At 50.5% G+C, this 20,706-nt stretch overlaps 1 protein-coding gene across 12 annotated transcripts in view; it reads left to right on the top strand.

Moving 5' to 3' along the window:
- The window catches only part of LOC139417938 (phosphatidylinositol-3,5-bisphosphate 3-phosphatase MTMR4-like), a 109,529-nt gene extending 94,843 nt beyond the window's left edge, over positions 1 to 14,686 (top strand). For 6 of the 12 annotated variants that reach the window (XM_071166934.1, XM_071166933.1, XM_071166941.1 and 3 more), the window contains 5 exons: positions 1,717 to 1,871; positions 3,637 to 5,200; positions 6,664 to 6,801; positions 8,971 to 9,059; positions 12,785 to 14,686. In XM_071166934.1, coding sequence (XP_071023035.1) covers positions 1,717 to 1,871; positions 3,637 to 5,200; positions 6,664 to 6,801; positions 8,971 to 9,059; positions 12,785 to 12,962 — 2,124 coding nt within the window. In that variant the 3' untranslated portion in view covers positions 12,963 to 14,686. The remainder of the gene's footprint in view (positions 1 to 1,716; positions 1,872 to 3,636; positions 5,201 to 6,663; positions 6,802 to 8,970; positions 9,060 to 12,784) is intronic. The other 6 variants (XM_071166943.1, XM_071166939.1, XM_071166938.1 and 3 more) reach the window with 2 other exon arrangements.
- The last annotated feature ends 6,020 nt before the right edge of the window (positions 14,687 to 20,706 follow it).

The raw sequence follows: 20,706 nt of genomic DNA, 5'->3' as shown, positions 1-20,706 counted from the left end.
CCTCTCTTCTGTCTTCTCTCCTCTCCTCTCTCCTGTCTTCTCCTCTCCTCTCTTCTCTTCTCTCCTCTCCTGTCTTCTCCTCTCCTCTCTTCTCTTCTCTCCTCTCTTCTCCTCTCCTCTCCTCTGTCTTCTCTCCTCTCCTCTCTCCTGTCTTCTCCTCTCTTCTCTTCTCTCCTCTCCTGTCTTCTCCTCTCCTCTCTTCTCCTCTCTTTTCCTCTCTTCTCCTGTCCTCTCCTCTTTTCCTCTCTTCTCCTGTCCTGGTTATTAACAGAGGGATCATGTGTGCTTCACATGTCACAGTAGCAAAAAAAATAGGACCCCTCTGTGGAAAGGTGAGACTCTCTCCACCACGTTTTGCTGTAGGAACGCCGAACAGGCCTCACAAGACTCTTCTGAAGGTCCCCCGGTACTAGTTGAAAACATGAATGGAAGTATATATGGAGACTGTTTAGCAGCAAAAAAAAATAAGGGTTTAAATACATATTAATAAGAAATATTTCCTGTTTTTTCTTACATCTCTCAGATATAGGACAGACACTTCAGAAACAAACTTCCTTTACTTTACATTTCTTTGGGGGGGGCGGATCTGTTGTTCCGTGTAGTGAATCTGTTACTCAATGTGTTTGTATAGGCTAGTAGCAGTGAGGACCCCCCCCAAAAAATATATATTTATGATGCTTCAAGGGATCAAATATTTGAATTGTCCTTGGTATGACCTTTTTCAAACAATTCCATTTAGTTTAGTATAACCCCTCGTCCAGTTTTATCTGCTAAGGGTTAAAGAAGGAAAGATGTACTCATCCAATATATTCAGTGGATGAGCACCAATAGCTCATATATATATATATTTAATAGCATACATATATATTATTAGTACTATTTTCATTTTTATTTATTTTTTATTTACTATACGGGTGCATTGTCATGCTGAAACAGGGAAGAACCTTCCCCAAACTGTTGCCACAAAGTTGGAAGCACAGAATCTTCTAGAGTGTCATTGAATGTTGTAACGTTAAGATTTCCCTTCAATGGAATTATTCTTCCTCCGCCAAACTTTACAGTTGGCACTAATGTATTGGGGCAGGTAACGTTCTCCCGGCATCCGCCAAACCCAGATTAGTTCGTTGGACTGCCAGATGGTGAAGCGTGATTCATCACTCCACAGAACCCGTTTCCAACTGCTCCGGAGTCCAATGGCAGCGAGCTTTACACCGCTATAGCCGGCTGCTCGGCCATGTAAACCCATTTCATGAAGCGATTTTTACGCGCTTCAACGCTTGGCGGTCACGTTTGTGAGCTTGTGTGGCCTACCACTTCGCGGCGTAGCCGTTGTTGCTCCTAAACGTTTCCGTCTTCACAATAACAGCAGTTGACCGGGGAAGCTCTAGCAGGGCAGAAATTTGACGAACTGACTAGGTGGAAAGGTGGCAACCTATGACAGTGCCACGTTGAAAATCACTAAGCTCTTCTGTACGGGCCATTCTAATGCCAATGTTTGTCTATGGAGATTGCATGGTTGTGTGTTCGATTTTATACACCTGTCAGCAACGGATGTAACTGAAATAGCCAAATCCACTAATTTGAATGGGTGTCCACATACTTTGGGCCATGTAGTGTATATCAGCAACAATTTAAATGGCTTTACTGAGACAAAAAGTTATTTGTGTTTTTTTTATTGACCTCTGACCTCTGCTCCTACCTGTCCCCTGTGTCCAGGTGTTGCAGCCTGTGTGCCACACCCGGGCCCTGCAGCTGTGGACGTCCGTCTACCTACCCACCTCCTCCCCCTGCACCTCTGCCGAGGACGCCATGGAGCTCTACCTGTCCCCCAGCGTACAGGGAGACGAGCTCACCTCACGGTCCCTGGACAGGTGGGGCTATCCACTCACTCTATTCTACTATCTCTGTCCACTCTCTCTATTCTTCTCTCTCTGTCCACTCTCTATTCTTCTCTCTCTGTCCACTCTCTCTATTCTTCTCTCTCTGTCCACTCTTTCTATTCTTCTCTCTCTGTCCACTCTCTATTCTTCTCTCTCTGTCCACTCTCTCTATTCTTCTCTCTCTGTCCACTCTCTCTATTCTTCTCTCTCTGTCCACTCTCTCTATTCTTCTCTCTCTGTCCACTCTCTCTATTCTTCTCTCTCTGTCCACTCTCTCTATTCTTCTCTCTCTGTCCACTCACTCTATTCTACTATCTCTGTCCACTCTCTCTATTCTTCTCTCTCTGTCCACTCTCTCTATTCTTCTCTCTCTGTCCACTCTCTCTATTCTACTATCTCTGTCCACTCTCTCTATTCTTCTCTCTCTGTCCACTCTCTCTATTCTTCTCTCTCTGTCCACTCTCTCTATTCTTCTCTCTCTGTCTCTTAGTGCATTTGTAAAAACCATTGACTTAATTATATAGAGAGAGTGGACAGAGAGAGAAGAATAGAGAGAGTGGACAGAGAGAGAAGAATAGAGCTCTTGTCTTTTCAAGGATTTATTTTAGTTATTGATTTAAGGATTTACTCACAGTGGGGGTAAATCAAGATGAACAGGCTCATGGTGAAAACTGCATGTGGGGCTCTGTATCTACAGCTCTAGTGTTTTTAGAAAAGGTACCTCAACAGCTTCTACCACCCATAAGACTGCTAAACAATGAGTCAAATGACCACCCAGACTATTTACATTGACACTCTATTTGTTTTGTGCACTGCTGCTACTCGCTGTTTATTATCTATGCATAGTCACTTCACCCCTACCTACATGTACAAATTACCTCAACTAACCTGTACCCTTGCACACTGACTCGGTACTGGTACAGCAGGGAAGCTCACCTGCCTGCCCTCTAGTGGTACAGAAGGGAAGCTCACCTGCCTGCCCTCTAGTGGTACAGAAGGGAAGCTCACCTGCCTGCCCTCTAGTGGTACAGAAGGGAAGCTCACCTGCCTGCCCTCTAGTGGTACAGAAGGGAAGCTCACCTGCCTGCCCTCTAATGGTACAGCAGGGAAGCTCACCTGCCTGCCCTCTAGTGGTACAGCAGGGAAGCTCACCTGTCTGCCCTCTAGTGGTACAGCAGGGAAGCTCACCTGCCTGCCCTCTAGTGGTACAGAAGGGAAGCTCACCTGCCTGCCCTCTAGTGGTACAGAAGGGAAGCTCACCTGCCTGCCCTCTAGTGGTACAGAAGGGAAGCTCACCTGCCTGCCCTCTAGTGGTACAGCAGGGAAGGTCACCTGCCTGCCCTCTAGTGGTACAGCAGGGAAGCTCACCTGCCTGCCCTCTAGTGGTACAGCAGGGAAGCTCACCTGCCTGCCCTCTAGTGGTACAGCAGGGAAGCTCACCTGCCTGCCCTCTAGTGGTACAGAAGGGAAGCTCACCTGCCTGCCCTCTAGTGGTACAGAAGGGAAGCTCACCTGCCTGCCCTCTAGTGGTACAGAAGGGAAGCTCACCTGCCTGCCCTCTAGTGGTACAGCAGGGAAGCTCACCTGCCTGCCCTCTAGTGGTACAGAAGGGAAGCTCACCTGCCTGCCCTCTAGTGGTACAGAAGGGAAGGTCACCTGCCTGCCCTCTAGTGGTACAGAAGGGAAGGTCACCTGATTTAATGAAGCTCCACCACTTTCATTAACTTGAGATTTGTATTCATACCCCTCTGTGCAGGCTTCCTAAAACTCGCTCCATGGACAACCTGGTGTCTGCCTTTGAGAACGGGGTGGCCCTCACCCGCACCTCCAGCGACCCCAACCTCAACAAGCACTGTCAGGAGGGCCGTACTGCCCATGGCCTGGAGCCTATGGCTTCTGTAGGAGGAGGGGCTGCACCCGATAGCCCCGAGGACGTCAGCCCTGACACGGGATTGGAAAGCGACGACTCGGAGGTGGAGCCTGTCACTCAGACTCCTCCTACCACACCCGTGGAGATGGAGCAGAGGGAAGAGGGCTTCGAGGAGGCGGAGATGAGAGAGGAGATCTGTCTCTCCACCCAGCCCCTCCCCCCCATCTGTCTGGAGCAGGGCAACCCCCACTTCCCCCCTCTCCCCCTGCTCACACCACTCCTCCACCAGGCCCTCTCCCAGACCACTAACCCCCCAGTTCCTCCCCCTCGACTGCCACATCAGACGGCTGACAGTCACTCCAGGACTGCCTCGGCCACTACCCGTCCTGCCTGCATACCATCACCACCTGCCTGGAAGGGCCCGCTACCGGCAGCCGTTCTGAACGGGCCTATCACCAACGGCCTCCAGAACGCCCCCTCCGCTTCTGCAGAGCTGCCGGCACTCGAGCAGCTAGTTCCCACGTTCCCTACGGCCATGGAGGACTCCACCGAGACGCTCACGGACGAAGCAGAGGTCCCACCAACGCTGCCCCCTAGAATCAGAGAAAGTCTAGGCCAGCCCAAAGCCACAGAATGGGCCTTACCCGAGACCCAGGGAGAGGAGAGCGAGGGGAAGAGGACCGAGAGTGTGTGTGGTAGAAACTTAGTGCCTCTGAGAGAGTGTGTGGTAGCAGTACCAACATCAAAAGAAGCAGCATCCTCCGCCTCCACAGTGCCCCCTGTTGACAACAGCCAGGCTGTGGCATTGCGACGCCCGGTCTCCCAGAACCAACTGCGTGTCAGTGAGGAGCTGTCTCTGCTGGGCTCTCACTGGGACAGTGTCCAGGGCATGGTCCAGTCTGCCTGCAGCACTGCGGCCAGCCACTCTGGCCTCTCAGCCAACCTCTCGACAGGCTTCTGTCGTGCCCTTCAGCCCACGGCCTACCAGAGCCGACGCCTGGCTGGCAAGCTACTGCGCACCCAGGGCATGGCCGTGCCTAACGGGGGTTGGCAGTACGGCCGAAGGGAGAGGGAGGAAAGGGTTCGCTCCTCGGCTCCAGCCCCAGTCAGCTCCAGCCCTGTCAAGTCAGGGTCCAGCTGGCTCTCTGCAGTCAGAAGCAGCTCGGGCTACGCTGCCATCATGGGCCCAACCACCACCAGCTCACCCCCTACCTTTTCAACCTGCCAACTCCTCCCAGCCTCCCCCCAGCCCCACCCGGCCTACCTGGATGATGATGGTCTGCCGGTGCCTGTGGACGCCGTGCAGCAGCGCCTCAGGCAGATGGAGGCGGGGTATAAACAGGAAGTGGAGGTGCTGAGAAGCCAGGTGCGCCAGCTGCAGATGAGGCTGGAGAGGAAACAGTACAGCACGCCGCCCTCCGAGCCTGACGTCGACTACGAGGACGACATTGTGAGTAGCTGTCCTACCTGGACTTTGAACAGTACCTCAATGTGTTATTACTGTGTTGTGAAAGGATATGCATGTAGGTCATTACTAAATACTTCATAATTACAACCCAAATGTCAACTCTGGTGGAATTACACTTTAATAGAGAGAGTAATAGCCAGTAACCAAAACGGTGCACGTCACCCTCCCTCCCTCCCTCTCGTCACCCTCCCTCCCTCCCTCTCACGTCACCCTCCCTCCCTCCCTCTCACGTCACCCTCCCTCCCTCCCTCCCTCTCACATCACCCTCCCTCCCTCCCTCTCACGTCACCCTCCCTCCCTCTCTCTCACGTCACCCTCCCTCCCTCCCTCTCGTCACCCTCCCTCCCTCCCTCTCGTCACCCTCCCTCCCTCCCTCTCGTCACCCTCCCTCCCTCCCTCTCGTCACCCTCCCTCCCTCTCTCTCGTCACCCTCCCTCTCTCTCGTCACCCTCCCTCCCTCTCGTCACCCTCCCTCCCTCTCGTCACCCTCCCTCCCTCTCGTCACCCTCCCTCCCTCCGTCTCGTCACCCTCCCTCTCGTCTCGTCACCCTCCCTCTCGTCTCGTCACCCTCCCTCCCTCCCTCCGTCTCGTCACCCTCCCTCCCTCCGTCTCGTCACCCTCCCTCCCTCCGTCTCGTCACCCTCCCTCCGTCTCGTCACCCTCCCTCCGTCTCGTCACCCTCCCTCCGTCTCGTCTCCCTCCCTCCGTCTCGTCACCCTCCCTCCGTCTCGTCACCCTCCCTCCCTCTCGTCTCGTCACCCTCCCTCCCTCTCGTCTCGTCACCCTCCCTCCGTCTCGTCTCCCTCTCGTCTCGTCACCCTCCCTCCCTCCCTCTCGTCACCCTCCCTCCGTCTCGTCTCCCTCCCTCTCGTCTCGTCTCCCTCCCTCCGTCTTGTCACGTCTCCCTCCCTCCGTCTCGTCACCCTCCCTCCCTCTCGTCTCCCTCCCTCCGTCTCGTCTCCCTCTCTCCGTCTCGTCTCCCTCCCTCTCGTCTCGTCTCCCTCCCTCTCGTCTCCCTCCCTCCCTCTCGTCTCGTCTCCCTCCCTCCCTCTCGTCACCCACCCTCCCTCCCTCTCGTCACCCTCCCTCCCTCCCTCTCGTCACCCTCCCTCCCTCCCTCTCGTCACCCTCCCTCCCTCCCTCTCGTCACCCTCCCTCCCTCCCTCTCGTCACCCTCCCTCCCTCTCGTCTCGTCACCCTCCCTCCCTCTCGTCTCGTCACCCTCCCTCCCTCTCGTCACCCTCCCTTCCTCTCGTCTCCCTCCCTCTCGTCTCGTCACCCTCCCTCCCTCTCGTCACCCTCCCTCCCTCCCTCTCGTCACCCTCCCTCCCTCCCTCCCTCTCGTCACCCTCCCTCCCTCTCTCTCGTCACCCTCCCTCCCTCTCGTCTCCCTCCCTCTCGTCTCCCTCCCTCTCATGTTGACCTGTGTCCTCTCCGTCTCCAGACTTGTCTGCGTGAGTCAGACGACAGTGATGAGGAGGACAGTCTGTCAGACCACAGCGAGGACCGTTTCTCAGAGGGCAGCTGGGACAGAGTGGAGCAGAAGGACACAGAGGTCAGCGTTCCTCATAGTCTACTGCAGGTTTCTCTCTCTACTGCTTCTTATATATAACCATACCACAATACCCCAATACCCCACCACCCCAATACCATACCCCAATACCCCACCACCTAGCCCCAATACCCTACCTCATTACCTAACCCCAACACCTAGCCCCCTAACCCCATCACCTCGCCCCCTAACCCCATCACCTCGCCCCCTAACCCCAACACCTAGCCCCCTAACCCCAACACCTAGCCCCCTAACCCCAATACCTAACCCCAACATCTAGCTCCCTAACCCCAACACCTATCCCCACTACCCTACCCCAATACCTAGCCCCCTAACCCCAATACCTAAACCTAACACCACCACCTAGCCCCCTAATCCCAATATTCAACCCCCTAAGCCTAGCCCCCTAACCCCAATAACTAACCCCAAAACCTAAACTCCTAACCCCAACACCTAGCCCCAATACTCAACCCCACCACCTAGCCCCCTAACCCCAATACCTAAACCTAACACCCCACCACCTAGCCCCCTAACCCCACCACCTAGCCCCAATACCCTACACCACCACCTAGCCCCCTAATCCCATCACCTAGCCCCCTAATCCCAATATCCAACCCCAACACCCCACCACCTAGCCCCCTAACCCCAATATGTAACCCCAACACCCCACCACCTAGGCCCCTAATCCCAATATCCAACCCCCTAATCCTAGCCCCCTAACCCCAATACCCTACCTTAATACCTAACCCCACCACCTAGCCCCCTAACCCCACCACCTAGCCCCCTAACCCCAATACCTAAACCCAACACTCCACCACCTAGCCCCCTAACCCCACCACCTAGCCCCCTAACCCCACCACCTAGCCCCAATACCCTACCCCAATACCCAACACCACCACCTAGCCCCCTAATCCCATCACCTAGCCCCCTAATCCCAATATCCAACCCCAACACCCCACCACCTAGCCCCCTAACCCCAATATGTAACCCCAACACCTAGCCCCCTAATCCCAACACCTAGCCCCCTAACCCCAACACCTAACCCCACCACCTAGCCCCCTAATCCCAACACCCTAATCCCAATACCCAACACCCTAATCCCAATACCCAACCCCCTAATCCCAACACCCTACCACCTAGCCCCCTAACCCCAATACCTAACCCCAACACCCAACCCCCTAATCCCAACACATAGCCCCCTAACCCCAACCCCCTAATCCCAACACATAGCCCCTAACCCCAACCCCCTAATCCCAACACATAGCCCCCTAACCCCAACCCCCTAACCCCAACACAAAGCCCCCTAACCCCAACCCCCTAACCCCAATACCTAACCCCAACACCCAACCCCCTAATCCCAACACATAGCCCCCTAACCCCAACCCCCTAATCCCAACACATAGCCCCCTAACCCCAACCCCCTAACCCCAACACAAAGCCCCCTAACCCCAACCCCCTAACCCCAACACAAAGCCCCCTAACCCCAACCCCCTAATCCCAACACATAGCCCCCTAACCCCAACCCCCTAACCCCAACACAAAGCCCCCTAACCCCAACCCCCTAATCCCAACACATAGCCCCCCAACCCCCTAACCCCAACACAAAGCCCCCTAACCCCAACCCCCTAACCCCAACACAAAGCCCCCTAACCCCAACCCCCTAACCCCAATACCTAACCCCAACACCCAACCCCCTAATCCCAACACATAGCCCCCTAACCCCAACCCCCTAATCCCAACACATAGCCCCCTAACCCCAACCCCCTAACCCCAACACAAAGCCCCCTAACCCCAACCCCCTAATCCCAACACATAGCCCCCTAACCCCAACCCCCTAACCCCAACACAAAGCCCCCTAACCCCAACCCCCTAATCCCAACACATAGCCCCCTAACCCCAACCCCCTAACCCCAACACAAAGCCCCCTAACCCCAACCCCCTAACCCCAACACAAAGCCCCCTAACCCCAACCCCCTAATCCCAACACATAGCCCCCTAACCCCAACACAAAGCCCCCTAGCCCCCTAACCCCAACCCCCTAATCCCAACACCTAACCCCTACCTCTAACCTTATACTACATTGAACACGACAGCCCCTCCCACTCTCCTTTTACCTTTCTGCCCCAGATGCCCATCTGCCGCACACTGTTCTAATGTGTGTGTGTGTGTGTGTGTGTGTGTGTGTGTGTGTGTGTGTAGGTCACGAGGTGGGTGCCTGATCACATGGCCTCTCATTGTTTCAACTGTGACTGTGAATTCTGGATGGCCAAGAGACGTCATCACTGCAGGTTTGTTAAGCGTCAATCAAGAAGTCGAGATGTCTCTGGATAAGAGATGTCTCTGGATAAGAGATGTCTCTGGATAAGAGATGTCTCTGGATAAGAGATGTCTCTGGATAGGATAAGAGATGTCCCTGGATAGGATAAGAGATGTCCCTGGATAGGATAAGAGATGTCCCTGGATAGGATAAGAGATGTCCCTGGATCGGATAAGAGATGTCCCTGGATCGGATAAGAGATGTCCCTGGATAGGATAAGAGATGTCTCTAGATAAGAGATGTCCCTGGATAGGATAAGATATGTCTCTAGATAGGATAAGAGATGTCTCTAGATAGGATAAGAGATGTCTCTAGATAAGAGATGTCCCTGGATAGGATAAGAGATGTCCCTGGATAGGATAAGAGATGTCCCTGGATAGGATAAGAGATGTCTCTAGATAAGAGATGTCCCTGGATAGGATAAGAGATGTCCCTGGATAGGATAAGAGATGTCCCTGGATAGGATAAGAGATGTCCCTGGATAGAATAAGAGATGTCCCTGGATAAGATAAGAGATGTCCCTAGATAAGAGATGTCCCTGGATAGGATAAGAGATGTCTCTAGATAAGAGATGTCCCTGGATAGGATAAGATATGTCTCTAGATAGGATAAGAGATGTCTCTAGATAGGATAAGAGATGTCTCTAGATAAGAGATGTCCCTGGATAGGATAAGAGATGTCCCTGGATAGGATAAGAGATGTCCCTGGATAGGATAAGAGATGTCTCTGGATAAGAGATGTCCCTGGATAGGATAAGAGATGTCCCTGGATAGGATAAGAGATGTCCCTGGATAGGATAAGAGATGTCCCTGGATAGAATAAGAGATGTCCCTGGATAAGAGATGTCCCTGGATAGGATAAGAGATGTCCCTGGATAGGATAAGAGATGTCTCTAGATAAGAGATGTCCCTGGATAGGATAAGAGATGTCTCTAGATAAGAGATGTCTCTAGATAAGAGATGTCTCTAGATAAGAGATGTCTCTGGATAAGAGATGTCTCTGGATAAGAGATGTCTCTGGATAAGAGATGTCTCTGGATAAGAGATGTCTCTGGATAAGAGATGTCTCTGGATAGGATAAGAGATGTCCCTGGATAGGATAAGAGATGTCCCTGGATAGGATAAGAGATGTCCCTGGATAGGATAAGAGATGTCCCTGGATCGGATAAGAGATGTCCCTGGATCGGATAAGAGATGTCCCTGGATAGGATAAGAGATGTCTCTAGATAAGAGATGTCCCTGGATAGGATAAGATATGTCTCTAGATAGGATAAGAGATGTCTCTAGATAGGATAAGAGATGTCTCTAGATAAGAGATGTCCCTGGATAGGATAAGAGATGTCCCTGGATAGGATAAGAGATGTCTCTAGATAAGAGATGTCCCTGGATAGGATAAGAGATGTCCCTGGATAGGATAAGAGATGTCCCTGGATAGGATAAGAGATGTCCCTGGATAGAATAAGAGATGTCCCTGGATAAGATAAGAGATGTCCCTAGATAAGAGATGTCCCTGGATAGGATAAGAGATGTCCCTGGATAGGATAAGAGATGTCTCTAGATAAGAGATGTCCCTGGATAGGATAAGATATGTCTCTAGATAGGATAAGAGATGTCTCTAGATAGGATAAGAGATGTCTCTAGATAAGAGATGTCCCTGGATAGGATAAGAGATGTCCCTGGATAGGATAAGAGATGTCCCTGGATAGGATAAGAGATGTCTCTGGATAAGAGATGTCCCTGGATAGGATAAGAGATGTCCCTGGATAGGATAAGAGATGTCCCTGGATAGGATAAGAGATGTCCCTGGATAGAATAAGAGATGTCCCTGGATAAGATAAGAGATGTCCCTAGATAAGAGATGTCCCTGGATAGGATAAGAGATGTCCCTGGATAGAATAAGAGATGTCCCTGGATAAGATAAGAGATGTCCCTAGATAAGAGATGTCCCTGGATAGGATAAGAGATGTCCCTGGATAGGATAAGAGATGTCTCTAGATAAGAGATGTCCCTGGATAGGATAAGAGATGTCTCTAGATAAGAGATGTCTCTAGATAAGAGATGTCTCTAGATAAGAGATGTCTCTGGATAAGAGATGTCTCTGGATAAGAGATGTCTCTGGATAAGAGATGTCTCTGGATAAGAGATGTCTCTGGATAAGAGATGTCTCTGGATAAGAGATGTCTCTGGATAGGATAAGAGATGTCCCTGGATAGGATAAGAGATGTCCCTGGATAGGATAAGAGATGTCCCTGGATAGGATAAGAGATGTCCCTGGATCGGATAAGAGATGTCCCTGGATCGGATAAGAGATGTCCCTGGATAGGATAAGAGATGTCTCTGGATAAGAGATGTCCCTGGATAGGATAAGAGATGTCCCTGGATAGGATAAGAGATGTCCCTGGATAGGATAAGAGATGTCCCTGGATAGGATAAGAGATGTCTCTAGATAGGATAAGAGATGTCTCTAGATAAGAGATGTCCCTGGATAGGATAAGAGATGTCCCTGGATAGGATAAGAGATGTCTCTAGATAGGATAAGAGATGTCTCTAGATAGGATAAGAGATGTCTCTAGATAAGAGATGTCCCTGGATAGGATAAGATGTCTCTAGATAGGATAAGAGATGTCTCTAGATAAGAGATGTCCCTGGATAGGATAAGAGATGTCCCTGGATAGGATAAGAGATGTCTCTAGATAAGAGATGTCCCTGGATAGGATAAGAGATGTCCCTGGATAGGATAAGAGATGTCCCTGGATAGGATAAGAGATGTCCCTGGATAGAATAAGAGATGTCCCTGGATAAGATAAGAGATGTCCCTAGATAAGAGATGTCCCTGGATAGGATAAGAGATGTCCCTGGATAGGATAAGAGATGTCTCTAGATAAGAGATGTCCCTGGATAGGATAAGATATGTCTCTAGATAGGATAAGAGATGTCTCTAGATAGGATAAGAGATGTCTCTAGATAAGAGATGTCCCTGGATAGGATAAGAGATGTCCCTGGATAGGATAAGAGATGTCCCTGGATAGGATAAGAGATGTCTCTGGATAAGAGATGTCCCTGGATAGGATAAGAGATGTCCCTGGATAGGATAAGAGATGTCCCTGGATAGGATAAGAGATGTCCCTGGATAGGATAAGAGATGTCTCTAGATAAGAGATGTCCCTGGATAGGATAAGAGATGTCTCTAGATAAGAGATGTCTCTAGATAAGAGATGTCTCTAGATAAGAGATGTCTCTAGATAAGAGATGTCTCTAGATAAGAGATGTCTCTAGATAAGAGATGTCCCTGGATAGGATAAGAGATGTCTCTAGATAAGAGATGTCTCTAGATAAGAGATGTCCCTGGATAGGAGATGTCCCTGGATAGGAGATCAAAAGTATGCTCCTGTAAAGTGTAGGATACTAAACATAGTCCATACTTTCAACGCTCAGCAGATATTATACCGCACCTGCTAGGAATTTGAGATTTTAAAAAGCACTTAGCTGCACGAACGACAGCTCCTGTTTTGCGAAAATGTTTTAAAAATATATATATATATATATATATATATATATATATATTTTCTAGGGTTTGTTTTACCGACCTTAGTTAAAAGTACTCTCTGTTAAATGACTGAAATGTGAATCTAGTTGACTCTGTCCTCTGACTCTGTCTCTGTCCTCTGACTCTGTCCTCTGACTCTGTCCTCCTCAGGAACTGTGGCAATGTGTTCTGTAAAGACTGCTGCCACCTGAAGCTTCCCATCCCAGACCAGCAGCTGTATGACCCTGTGTTGGTGTGTAACGTCTGCTGTGACCTGCTGCTGGAGGCTAGGAACAGAGAGATCCGCAGCCAGCAGCTCAAGAAGCCCATCGCCACAGCCTCCAGCTGAGAGACCAGAGAGAGAGAGAGAGAGAGAGAGCCCTTTACTGAATGGCTCAGTCTGACCTGGCTTGGCTCGGTTCAGTTAGGACCTGGATCAGCACCATCTTGGGTCAGCTTTGGACAGATATGAGCCAAGTGCCCCATTCCCACTACCCTAACATGGTCTGGTCTTGGCTGTGGGGGGGGGGAGATGAGAAGGACTTGTTGCTCTGTGGGAGGGAGGCAAAGCTTGAGAATGGAGAGAGGCCATTGACTGCTGGGGATGAGAGACACTGACTGGAGTAGAAGAGGGGATGGTAGTGAATGAAATGTAGGAGGAAGAGGAGCAGATGTTCTCCCATTGAGTTCAACCCCTTTTGGTCAAACACATACAGCTTAGAAGGAAGGCTTCAGTGTCCTGTCCTGCCCTGTCCTGTCCTACCCTGTCCTGCCCTGTCCTGTCCTGGTCTGTCCTGCCCTGCCTTGTCCTGGTCTGTCCTGCCCTGTCCTGTCCTGCCTTGTCCTGGTCTGTCCTGCCCTGTCCTGTCCTGTCCTGCCTTGTCCTGGTCTGTCCTGCCCTGTCCTGTCCTATCCTGCCCTGTCCTGTCCTGCCCTGTCCTATCCTGCCCTGTCCTGTCCTGTCCTGGGGCTGTTGTCCTCCAGTGGTGCATCATAACCCCCCGCCCCGTCCCGCCCCGTCCCGTCCCGTCCTGTCCTGGGGCTGTTGTCCTCCAGTGGTGCATCATAACCCCCCGCCCCGCCCCGTCCCGTCCCGTCCCGTCCTGTCCTGGGGCTGTTGTCCTCCAGTGGTGCATCATAACCCCCCGCCCCGCCCCGTCCCGCCCCGTCCCGTCCTGTCCTGGGGCTGTTGTCCTCCAGTGGTGCATCATAACCCCCCGCCCCGCCCCGTCCCGTCCTGTCCTGGGGCTGTTGTCCTCCAGTGGTGCATCATAACCCCCCGCCCCGTCCCGTCCCGCCCCGTCCCGTCCCGTCCCGTCCTGTCCTGTCCTGGGGCTGTTGTCCTCCAGTGGTGCATCATAACCCCCCGCCCCGCCCCGTCCCGTCCCGTCCTGTCCTGGGGCTGTTGTCCTCCAGTGGTGCATCATAACCCCCCTGCACCTGTTCCATCAACACCCCCCCCACACACACACACACACACATACACACACACACTCTAGTGCACCCGTCACACACCAACAAGCCACTCTGATGTACCCCCCCCCCCCCCCATACACACACACACACACACTAGTGCACCCGTCACACACCAACAAGCCACTCTGATGTACCCCCCCCCCCCCCATACACACACACTCACACACCCCTACTCTCCTCAGAGGACAATCTCTCGCCCTCCTTAGTGTGGGGCATTCCAACGCCTTCACCTGTTCTACTGGTGACTTACGACAACTTTAAAAAGCAAAATGCTGCTACACTATCTAAAAGTCTCATTTTTTGTATTATTATTTTGTGCACTACAAGAAATTTGAGACCAAACTCGAGTGAGAAAGGGAGGAGAGAAAGAAAAAAAATGTTCTGTTTACTTGCGGTCGTATCTTTTATTGCGGGGGGGGGTTGAATGTAAAGCGTTTGAAATTGAATGGACAAGTCTTAAAGTAACTGGAAGACTGATGATGATGATGATGATGATGTCTTTATGTTCATTAGGTCGGTTGTGTACTTGTTCATTCCTGTGAGGTTTATTTAAAATAAAATAAAAAATAGATTTAAAAATAATAATAATTAAAAAAATAATTATATGCACAGTTAATGTGGTTCTGTCTTTGTCAAGTGTAGCCTTGACAACGTTTAGAAAATCTGAGGTATCCCGCTATCTGTGTGGACAAAAGGTTAATTAAGATCAGATCTAGAATTGTCATCTGATCGGACGAGTCTCTTCAAAAGAAACATTTGAATGAATCTGCTAAAGCAACCAGACCAGACAAAACTGTTTGCCATGAATCCAAATCAGAGTGTTGTCCTGCGATGTTGTCGTACACAGTATCACTTACAGTGAAAGGTCACCCTGGAGAGTACTTGGTGGTCGTTCGTTGAGGGGCTGAGGAGAGGGTTTGAATTAACGGAGTTTATACTTCTACACTGATGCGAGAGAGGCTTGATGTTGATGTACAGTAACATAGTTCTGCTTTTAACTGTTCAGACTTCCTCTTTAAATCAAACATTCTTGTCAGCTTCCTGTCCAAGAATGTCAATGCCTGGCACTTAAAATAACTCTGGAGAAAGTACTAAAGTGCTATGAATTTCTTTTTTTAAATTTTATTTTCTTCCTGTACCGTAGGGGGGAGTTTGGCTAGCCTTGTATCTAAACCGAGTTTACCGTGTTACCAAACAGAAGTGAAACTTCAGGTAGGATGCCATGCTAGAGTTTGGTTGTGGATCCTAGAAATTGTCCTTATGGCAAAAAAAACAACAAAAAAAAAATCTGTTTTTTGTTTCCGTCTAATCGGTCTGTTTTTTTGTTTTGTTCCTTGAGACAGAAGTGCCAATATTGTCTTTTTATTTCTCAAACCTTTTTCTCATGGAGACGACAGCAGGTCACTAACTGAACTGGCCAGTACTTGGTTTGTTTTAATGGGAGCTGCTTTAAATAAATAAATGATGTAAAGAGTCGAACGTTAGATGAAGAGGTGATGAGATGATTTGTTAATAAATGTATGAACTGAAGATTTAAATGAGACGGTGAGCCTGTACGGTTGTCACGGTTACCCATTGCCCAATAACATTGGTTGTTTTTTTTGGGGGGGGGGGGTTGTTAATGGCAAAATCTGAACGAGGAAGTGGTGGAACCCAGATATGCAATGTAATGTAATATATAATTATCCGATTCAGTACTGGTGGCTAAAACCTGTCACTTAGCGAATACTTGTGTAAAGGAAACAAATGCACTGTAAAAGAGATCCTATTGGTTAAAATAAACAAATATTATCTATCTCGTGGATGTGTGTCATCTTCATTCTGTTTTTTTTTATGTTAATATGTAATATTGTCCAACCATGTACTGTTTTCTTTTCTTCAAAGCTTCTCGGTGCACGTTTGGGACTTTTGGGGGGGTTTTCAACAAACAAAAATCAATCATGCACATAACAGGCTTTTGAATTCAGACCAGTAAAACCTGTCCCTCTTACCTATCCAGGACAGGAAGCTTGGCTGTACACCAATCACAGGACAGGAAGCTTGGCTATACACCAATCACACTGAGACACCCCCCCCCCCCCCCCACCCCCCCCCCCCAACACTCTTCCCTCCACATGCCAACCCAGGAAGTAGAGCAGGTGGATTGGAGATCTCCTGCAATGCCGTCCCCCCAAAAGCAGGCTCAATATCAACTTGTAGGTAGAAGTAGGTAGAATAGTCTAATTGTATTCCACTCTATGGCAAAATGTGTACATGTGGGTACGCAGACCTGCGACCGACTGCGGACTCTCCAATACCGAAGTTACCCTTCCCTGCTCTGACGGTTACGATATCAAGGACATGATCATGCATAGCCATCATGAACTGTAGTTTATTTTTCTTCCAGACAGTTAACCTCGTGTTGTAATGGCTTTAGCCTCAGACTTTGGTAAGATGGCCTGACGGAGGGGATCCAATGGGATGTTGGGGCAGCAGGTAGCCTAGTGGTTAGTGTTGGACTAGTAACCAGCAGGTGGCCTAGTGGTTAGAGTGTAGGGGCAGCAGGTGGCCTAGTGGTTAGAGTGTTGGACTAGTAACCAGCAGGTAGCCTAGTGGTTAGAGTGTAGGGGCAGCAGGTGGCCTAGTGGTTAGAGTGTTGGACTAGTAACCAGCAGGTAGCCTAGTGGTTAGAGTGTAGGGGCAGCAGGTGGCCTAGTGGTTAGAGTGTTGGACTAGTAACCAGCAGGTAGCCTAGTGGTTAAAGTGTAGGGGCAGCAGGTGGCCTAGTGGTTAGAGTGTTGGACTAGTAACCAGCAGGTGGCCTAGTGGTTCGTGTTGGACCAGTAACCAGCAGGTAGTCTAGTGGTTAGAGTGTTGGACTAGTAACCAGCAGGTAGTCTAGTGGTTAGAGTGTTGGACTAGTAACCAGCAGGTGGCCTAGTGGTTAGTGTTGGACTAGTAACCAGCAGGTGGCCTAGTGGTTAGAGTGTTGGACCAGTAACCAGCAGGTGGCCTAGTGGTTAGAGTGTTGGACTAGTAACCAGCAGGTGGCCTAGTGGTTAGAGTGTTGGACTAGTAACCAGCAGGTAGTCTAGTGGTTAGAGTGTTGGACTAGTAACCAGCAGGTAGTCTAGTGGTTAGAGTGTTGGACTAGTAACCAGCAGGTGGCCTAGTGGTTAGTGTTGGACTAGTAACCAGCAGGTGGCCTAGTGGTTAGAGTGTTGGACCAGTAACCAGCAGGTGGCCTAGTGGTTAGAGTGTTGGACTAGTAACCAGCAGGTGGCCTAGTGGTTAGAGTGTTGGACTAGTAACCAGCAGGTAGCCTAGTGGTTAGTGTTGGACTAGTAACCAGCAGGTGGCCTAGTGGTTAGAGCGTTGGACTAGTAACCAGCAGGTGGCATAGTGGTTAGTGTTGGACTAGTAACCAGCAGGTGGCCTAGTGGTTAGTGTTGGACTAGTAACCAGCAGGTGGCCTAGTGGTTAGAGCGTTGGACTAGTAACCAGCAGGTGGCCTAGTGGTTAGAGTGTTGGACCAGTAACCAGCAGGTGGCCTAGTGGTTAGAGTGTTGGACTAGTAACCAGCAGGTGGCCTAGTGGTTAGAGTGTTGGACTAGTAACCAGCAGGTAGCCTAGTGGTTAGTGTTGGACTAGTAACCAGCAGGTGGCCTAGTGGTTAGAGCGTTGGACTAGTAACCAGCAGGTGGCCTAGTGGTTAGTGTTGGACTAGTAACCAGCAGGTGGCCTAGTGGTTAGTGTTGGGCCAGTAACCAGCAGGTAGTCTAGTGGTTAGAGTGTTGGACTAGTAACCAGCAGGTAGTCTAGTGGTTAGAGTGTTGGACTAGTAACCAGCAGGTGGCCTAGTGGTTAGTGTTGGACTAGTAACCAGCAGGTGGCCTAGTGGTTAGTGTTGGACCAGTAACCAGCAGGTGGCCTAGTGGTTAGAGTGTTGGACTAGTAACCAGCAGGTGGCCTAGTGGTTAGAGTGTTGGACTAGTAACCAGCAGGTAGCCTAGTGGTTAGTGTTGGACTAGTAACCAGCAGGTGGCCTAGTGGTTAGAGCGTTGGACTAGTAACCAGCAGGTGGCCTAGTGGTTAGTGTTGGACTAGTAACCAGCAGGTGGCCTAGTGGTTAGTGTTGGACTAGTAACCAGCAGGTGGCCTAGTGGTTAGAGCGTTGGACTAGTAACCAGCAGGTGGCCTAGTGGTTAGTGTTGGACTAGTAACCAGCAGGTGGCCTAGTGGTTAGTGTTGGGCCAGTAACCAGCAGGTAGTCTAGTGGTTAGAGTGTTGGACTAGTAACCAGCAGGTAGTCTAGTGGTTAGAGTGTTGGACTAGTAACCAGCAGGTGGCCTAGTGGTTAGTGTTGGACTAGTAACCAGCAGGTGGCCTAGTGGTTAGTGTTGGACTAGTAACCAGCAGGTGGCCTAGTGGTTAGAGTGTTGGACTAGTAACCAGCAGGTGGCCTAGTGGTTAGAGTGTTGGACTAGTAACCAGCAGGTAGCCTAGTGGTTAGTGTTGGACTAGTAACCAGCAGGTGGCCTAGTGGTTAGAGCGTTGGACTAGTAACCAGCAGGTGGCCTAGTGGTTAGTGTTGGACTAGTAACCAGCAGGTGGCCTAGTGGTTAGTGTTGGACTAGTAACCAGCAGGTGGCCTAGTGGTTAGTGTTGGACTAGTAACCAGCAGGTGGCCTAGTGGTTAGAGCGTTGGACTAGTAACCAGCAGGTGGCCTAGTGGTTAGAGTGTTGGACCAGTAACCAGCAGGTGGCCTAGTGGTTAGAGTGTTGGACTAGTAACCAGCAGGTGGCCTAGTGGTTAGAGTGTTGGACTAGTAACCAGCAGGTAGCCTAGTGGTTAGTGTTGGACTAGTAACCAGCAGGTGGCCTAGTGGTTAGAGCGTTGGACTAGTAACCAGCAGGTGGCCTAGTGGTTAGTGTTGGACTAGTAACCAGCAGGTGGCCTAGTGGTTAGTGTTGGACTAGTAACCAGCAGGTGGCCTAGTGGTTAGTGTTGGACTAGTAACCAGCAGGTGGCCTAGTGGTTAGAGCGTTGGACTAGTAACCAGCAGGTGGCCTAGTGGTTAGAGTGTTGGACTAGTAACCAGCAGGTAGCCTAGTGGTTAGTGTTGGACTAGTAACCAGCAGGTAGCCTAGTGGCTAGAGCGTTGGACTAGTAACCAGCAGGTGGCCTAGTGGTTAGAGCGTTGGACTAGTAACCAGCAGGTAGCCTAGTGGCTAGAGTGTTGGAACAGTAACCAGCAGGTAGCCTAGTGGTTAGAGCGTTGGACTAGTAACCGAAAGGTTTCTAGATCGAATCCCCGAGCTGACAAGGTAAAAATCTGTCATTCTGCCCCTGAACAAGGCAGTTAAACCCACCGTTCCTAGGCCGTCATTGTAAATAAGAATTAGTTCTTAACCGACTTGCCTAGTTAAATAATGGTTCATTCAAGATTAAATAAATTGTGGGGTGCCATTAATAACAGAACAATAGATCATAGATGCATTGGCAGTGTAAAGTTGATGAATAATGACCCTCTGCTATTGGTTCTTCATTTCACATGGATCCTGATGGAGGTTCCCTGGCGAGACGCCCTAAAACCACGCCACTTCGCCACGGCTACGACCGGAAGTGACTTCGTAGCATTTTTCCTATTTCCTGTTACGTTAATTCTCCTAACCTCTTGCGTAAATTCTCCGAGCCAGCAACGTTAGTTCTCCTAGTCTGCTACGAAAAGGCACTTATAATTGTAGCTGTATCCAGCTAGTGTGTTTTTTAGTGAATCTCGTCCCCCAGGCAATGGCACATCCTAGTGAGAAATAACTTCCTGTAGTTTCCAAATTTGACCACACGGTGGTAGTGTTTTGAAGTGAATAATTTTATTCTATATGCCACAGTATAATATAGTCACAGTGCAGCAGTAAAGCCCCCCCGTGGGGCCAGGACACAGACAGGCTCTTCTTCATCAGAAAGCTTTCTCAGAAATGACTTCATGCCATGACGGTGTGTTGGAGGTAGGTGTCATTCATATTCATACATTAGATACACCCCTCTGTCTGAACGCACAGACATGTAGGAGGACCACAGTTTCTCCCTGACAGTAATAAACAAAGCTGCTTCCTCTCTGTAACCAGGAGGAGGTGAAAGGCTTCTCCTCTATGCCCAAGAGGAGGTGAGAGGCTTCTCCTCTATGACCAGGAGGAGGTGAGGCTTCTCCTCTATGACCAGGAGGAGGTGAGGCTTCCCCTCTCTGACCAGGAGGAGGTGAGGCTTCCCCTCTATGATCAGGAGGAGGTGAGGCTTCCCCTCTATGACCAGGAGGAGGTGAGGCTTCCCCTCTATGACCAGGAGGAGGTGAGAGACCAGGAGGAGGTGAGAGGCTTCCCCTCTATGACCAGGAGGAGGTGAGAGGCTTCCCCTCTATGACCAGGAGGTGAGGCTTCCCCTCTATGACCAGGAGGAGGTGAGGCTTCCCCTCTATGATCAGGAGGAGGTGAGGCTTCCCCTCTATGACCAGGAGGAGGTGAGGCTTCTCCTCTATGACCAGGAGGAGGTGAGGCTTCCCCTCTATGACCAGGAGGAGGTGAGGCTTCTCCTCTATGACCAGGAGGAGGGGAGAGGCTTCCCCTCTCTGACCAGGAGG

The sequence above is a fragment of the Oncorhynchus clarkii genome, chromosome 10 (assembly GCF_045791955.1).
Source record: "Oncorhynchus clarkii lewisi isolate Uvic-CL-2024 chromosome 10, UVic_Ocla_1.0, whole genome shotgun sequence".
In the NCBI taxonomy this organism is placed as follows: Eukaryota; Metazoa; Chordata; class Actinopteri; order Salmoniformes; family Salmonidae; genus Oncorhynchus; species Oncorhynchus clarkii.
This window is presented reverse-complemented; position numbering and strand designations above follow the sequence as displayed.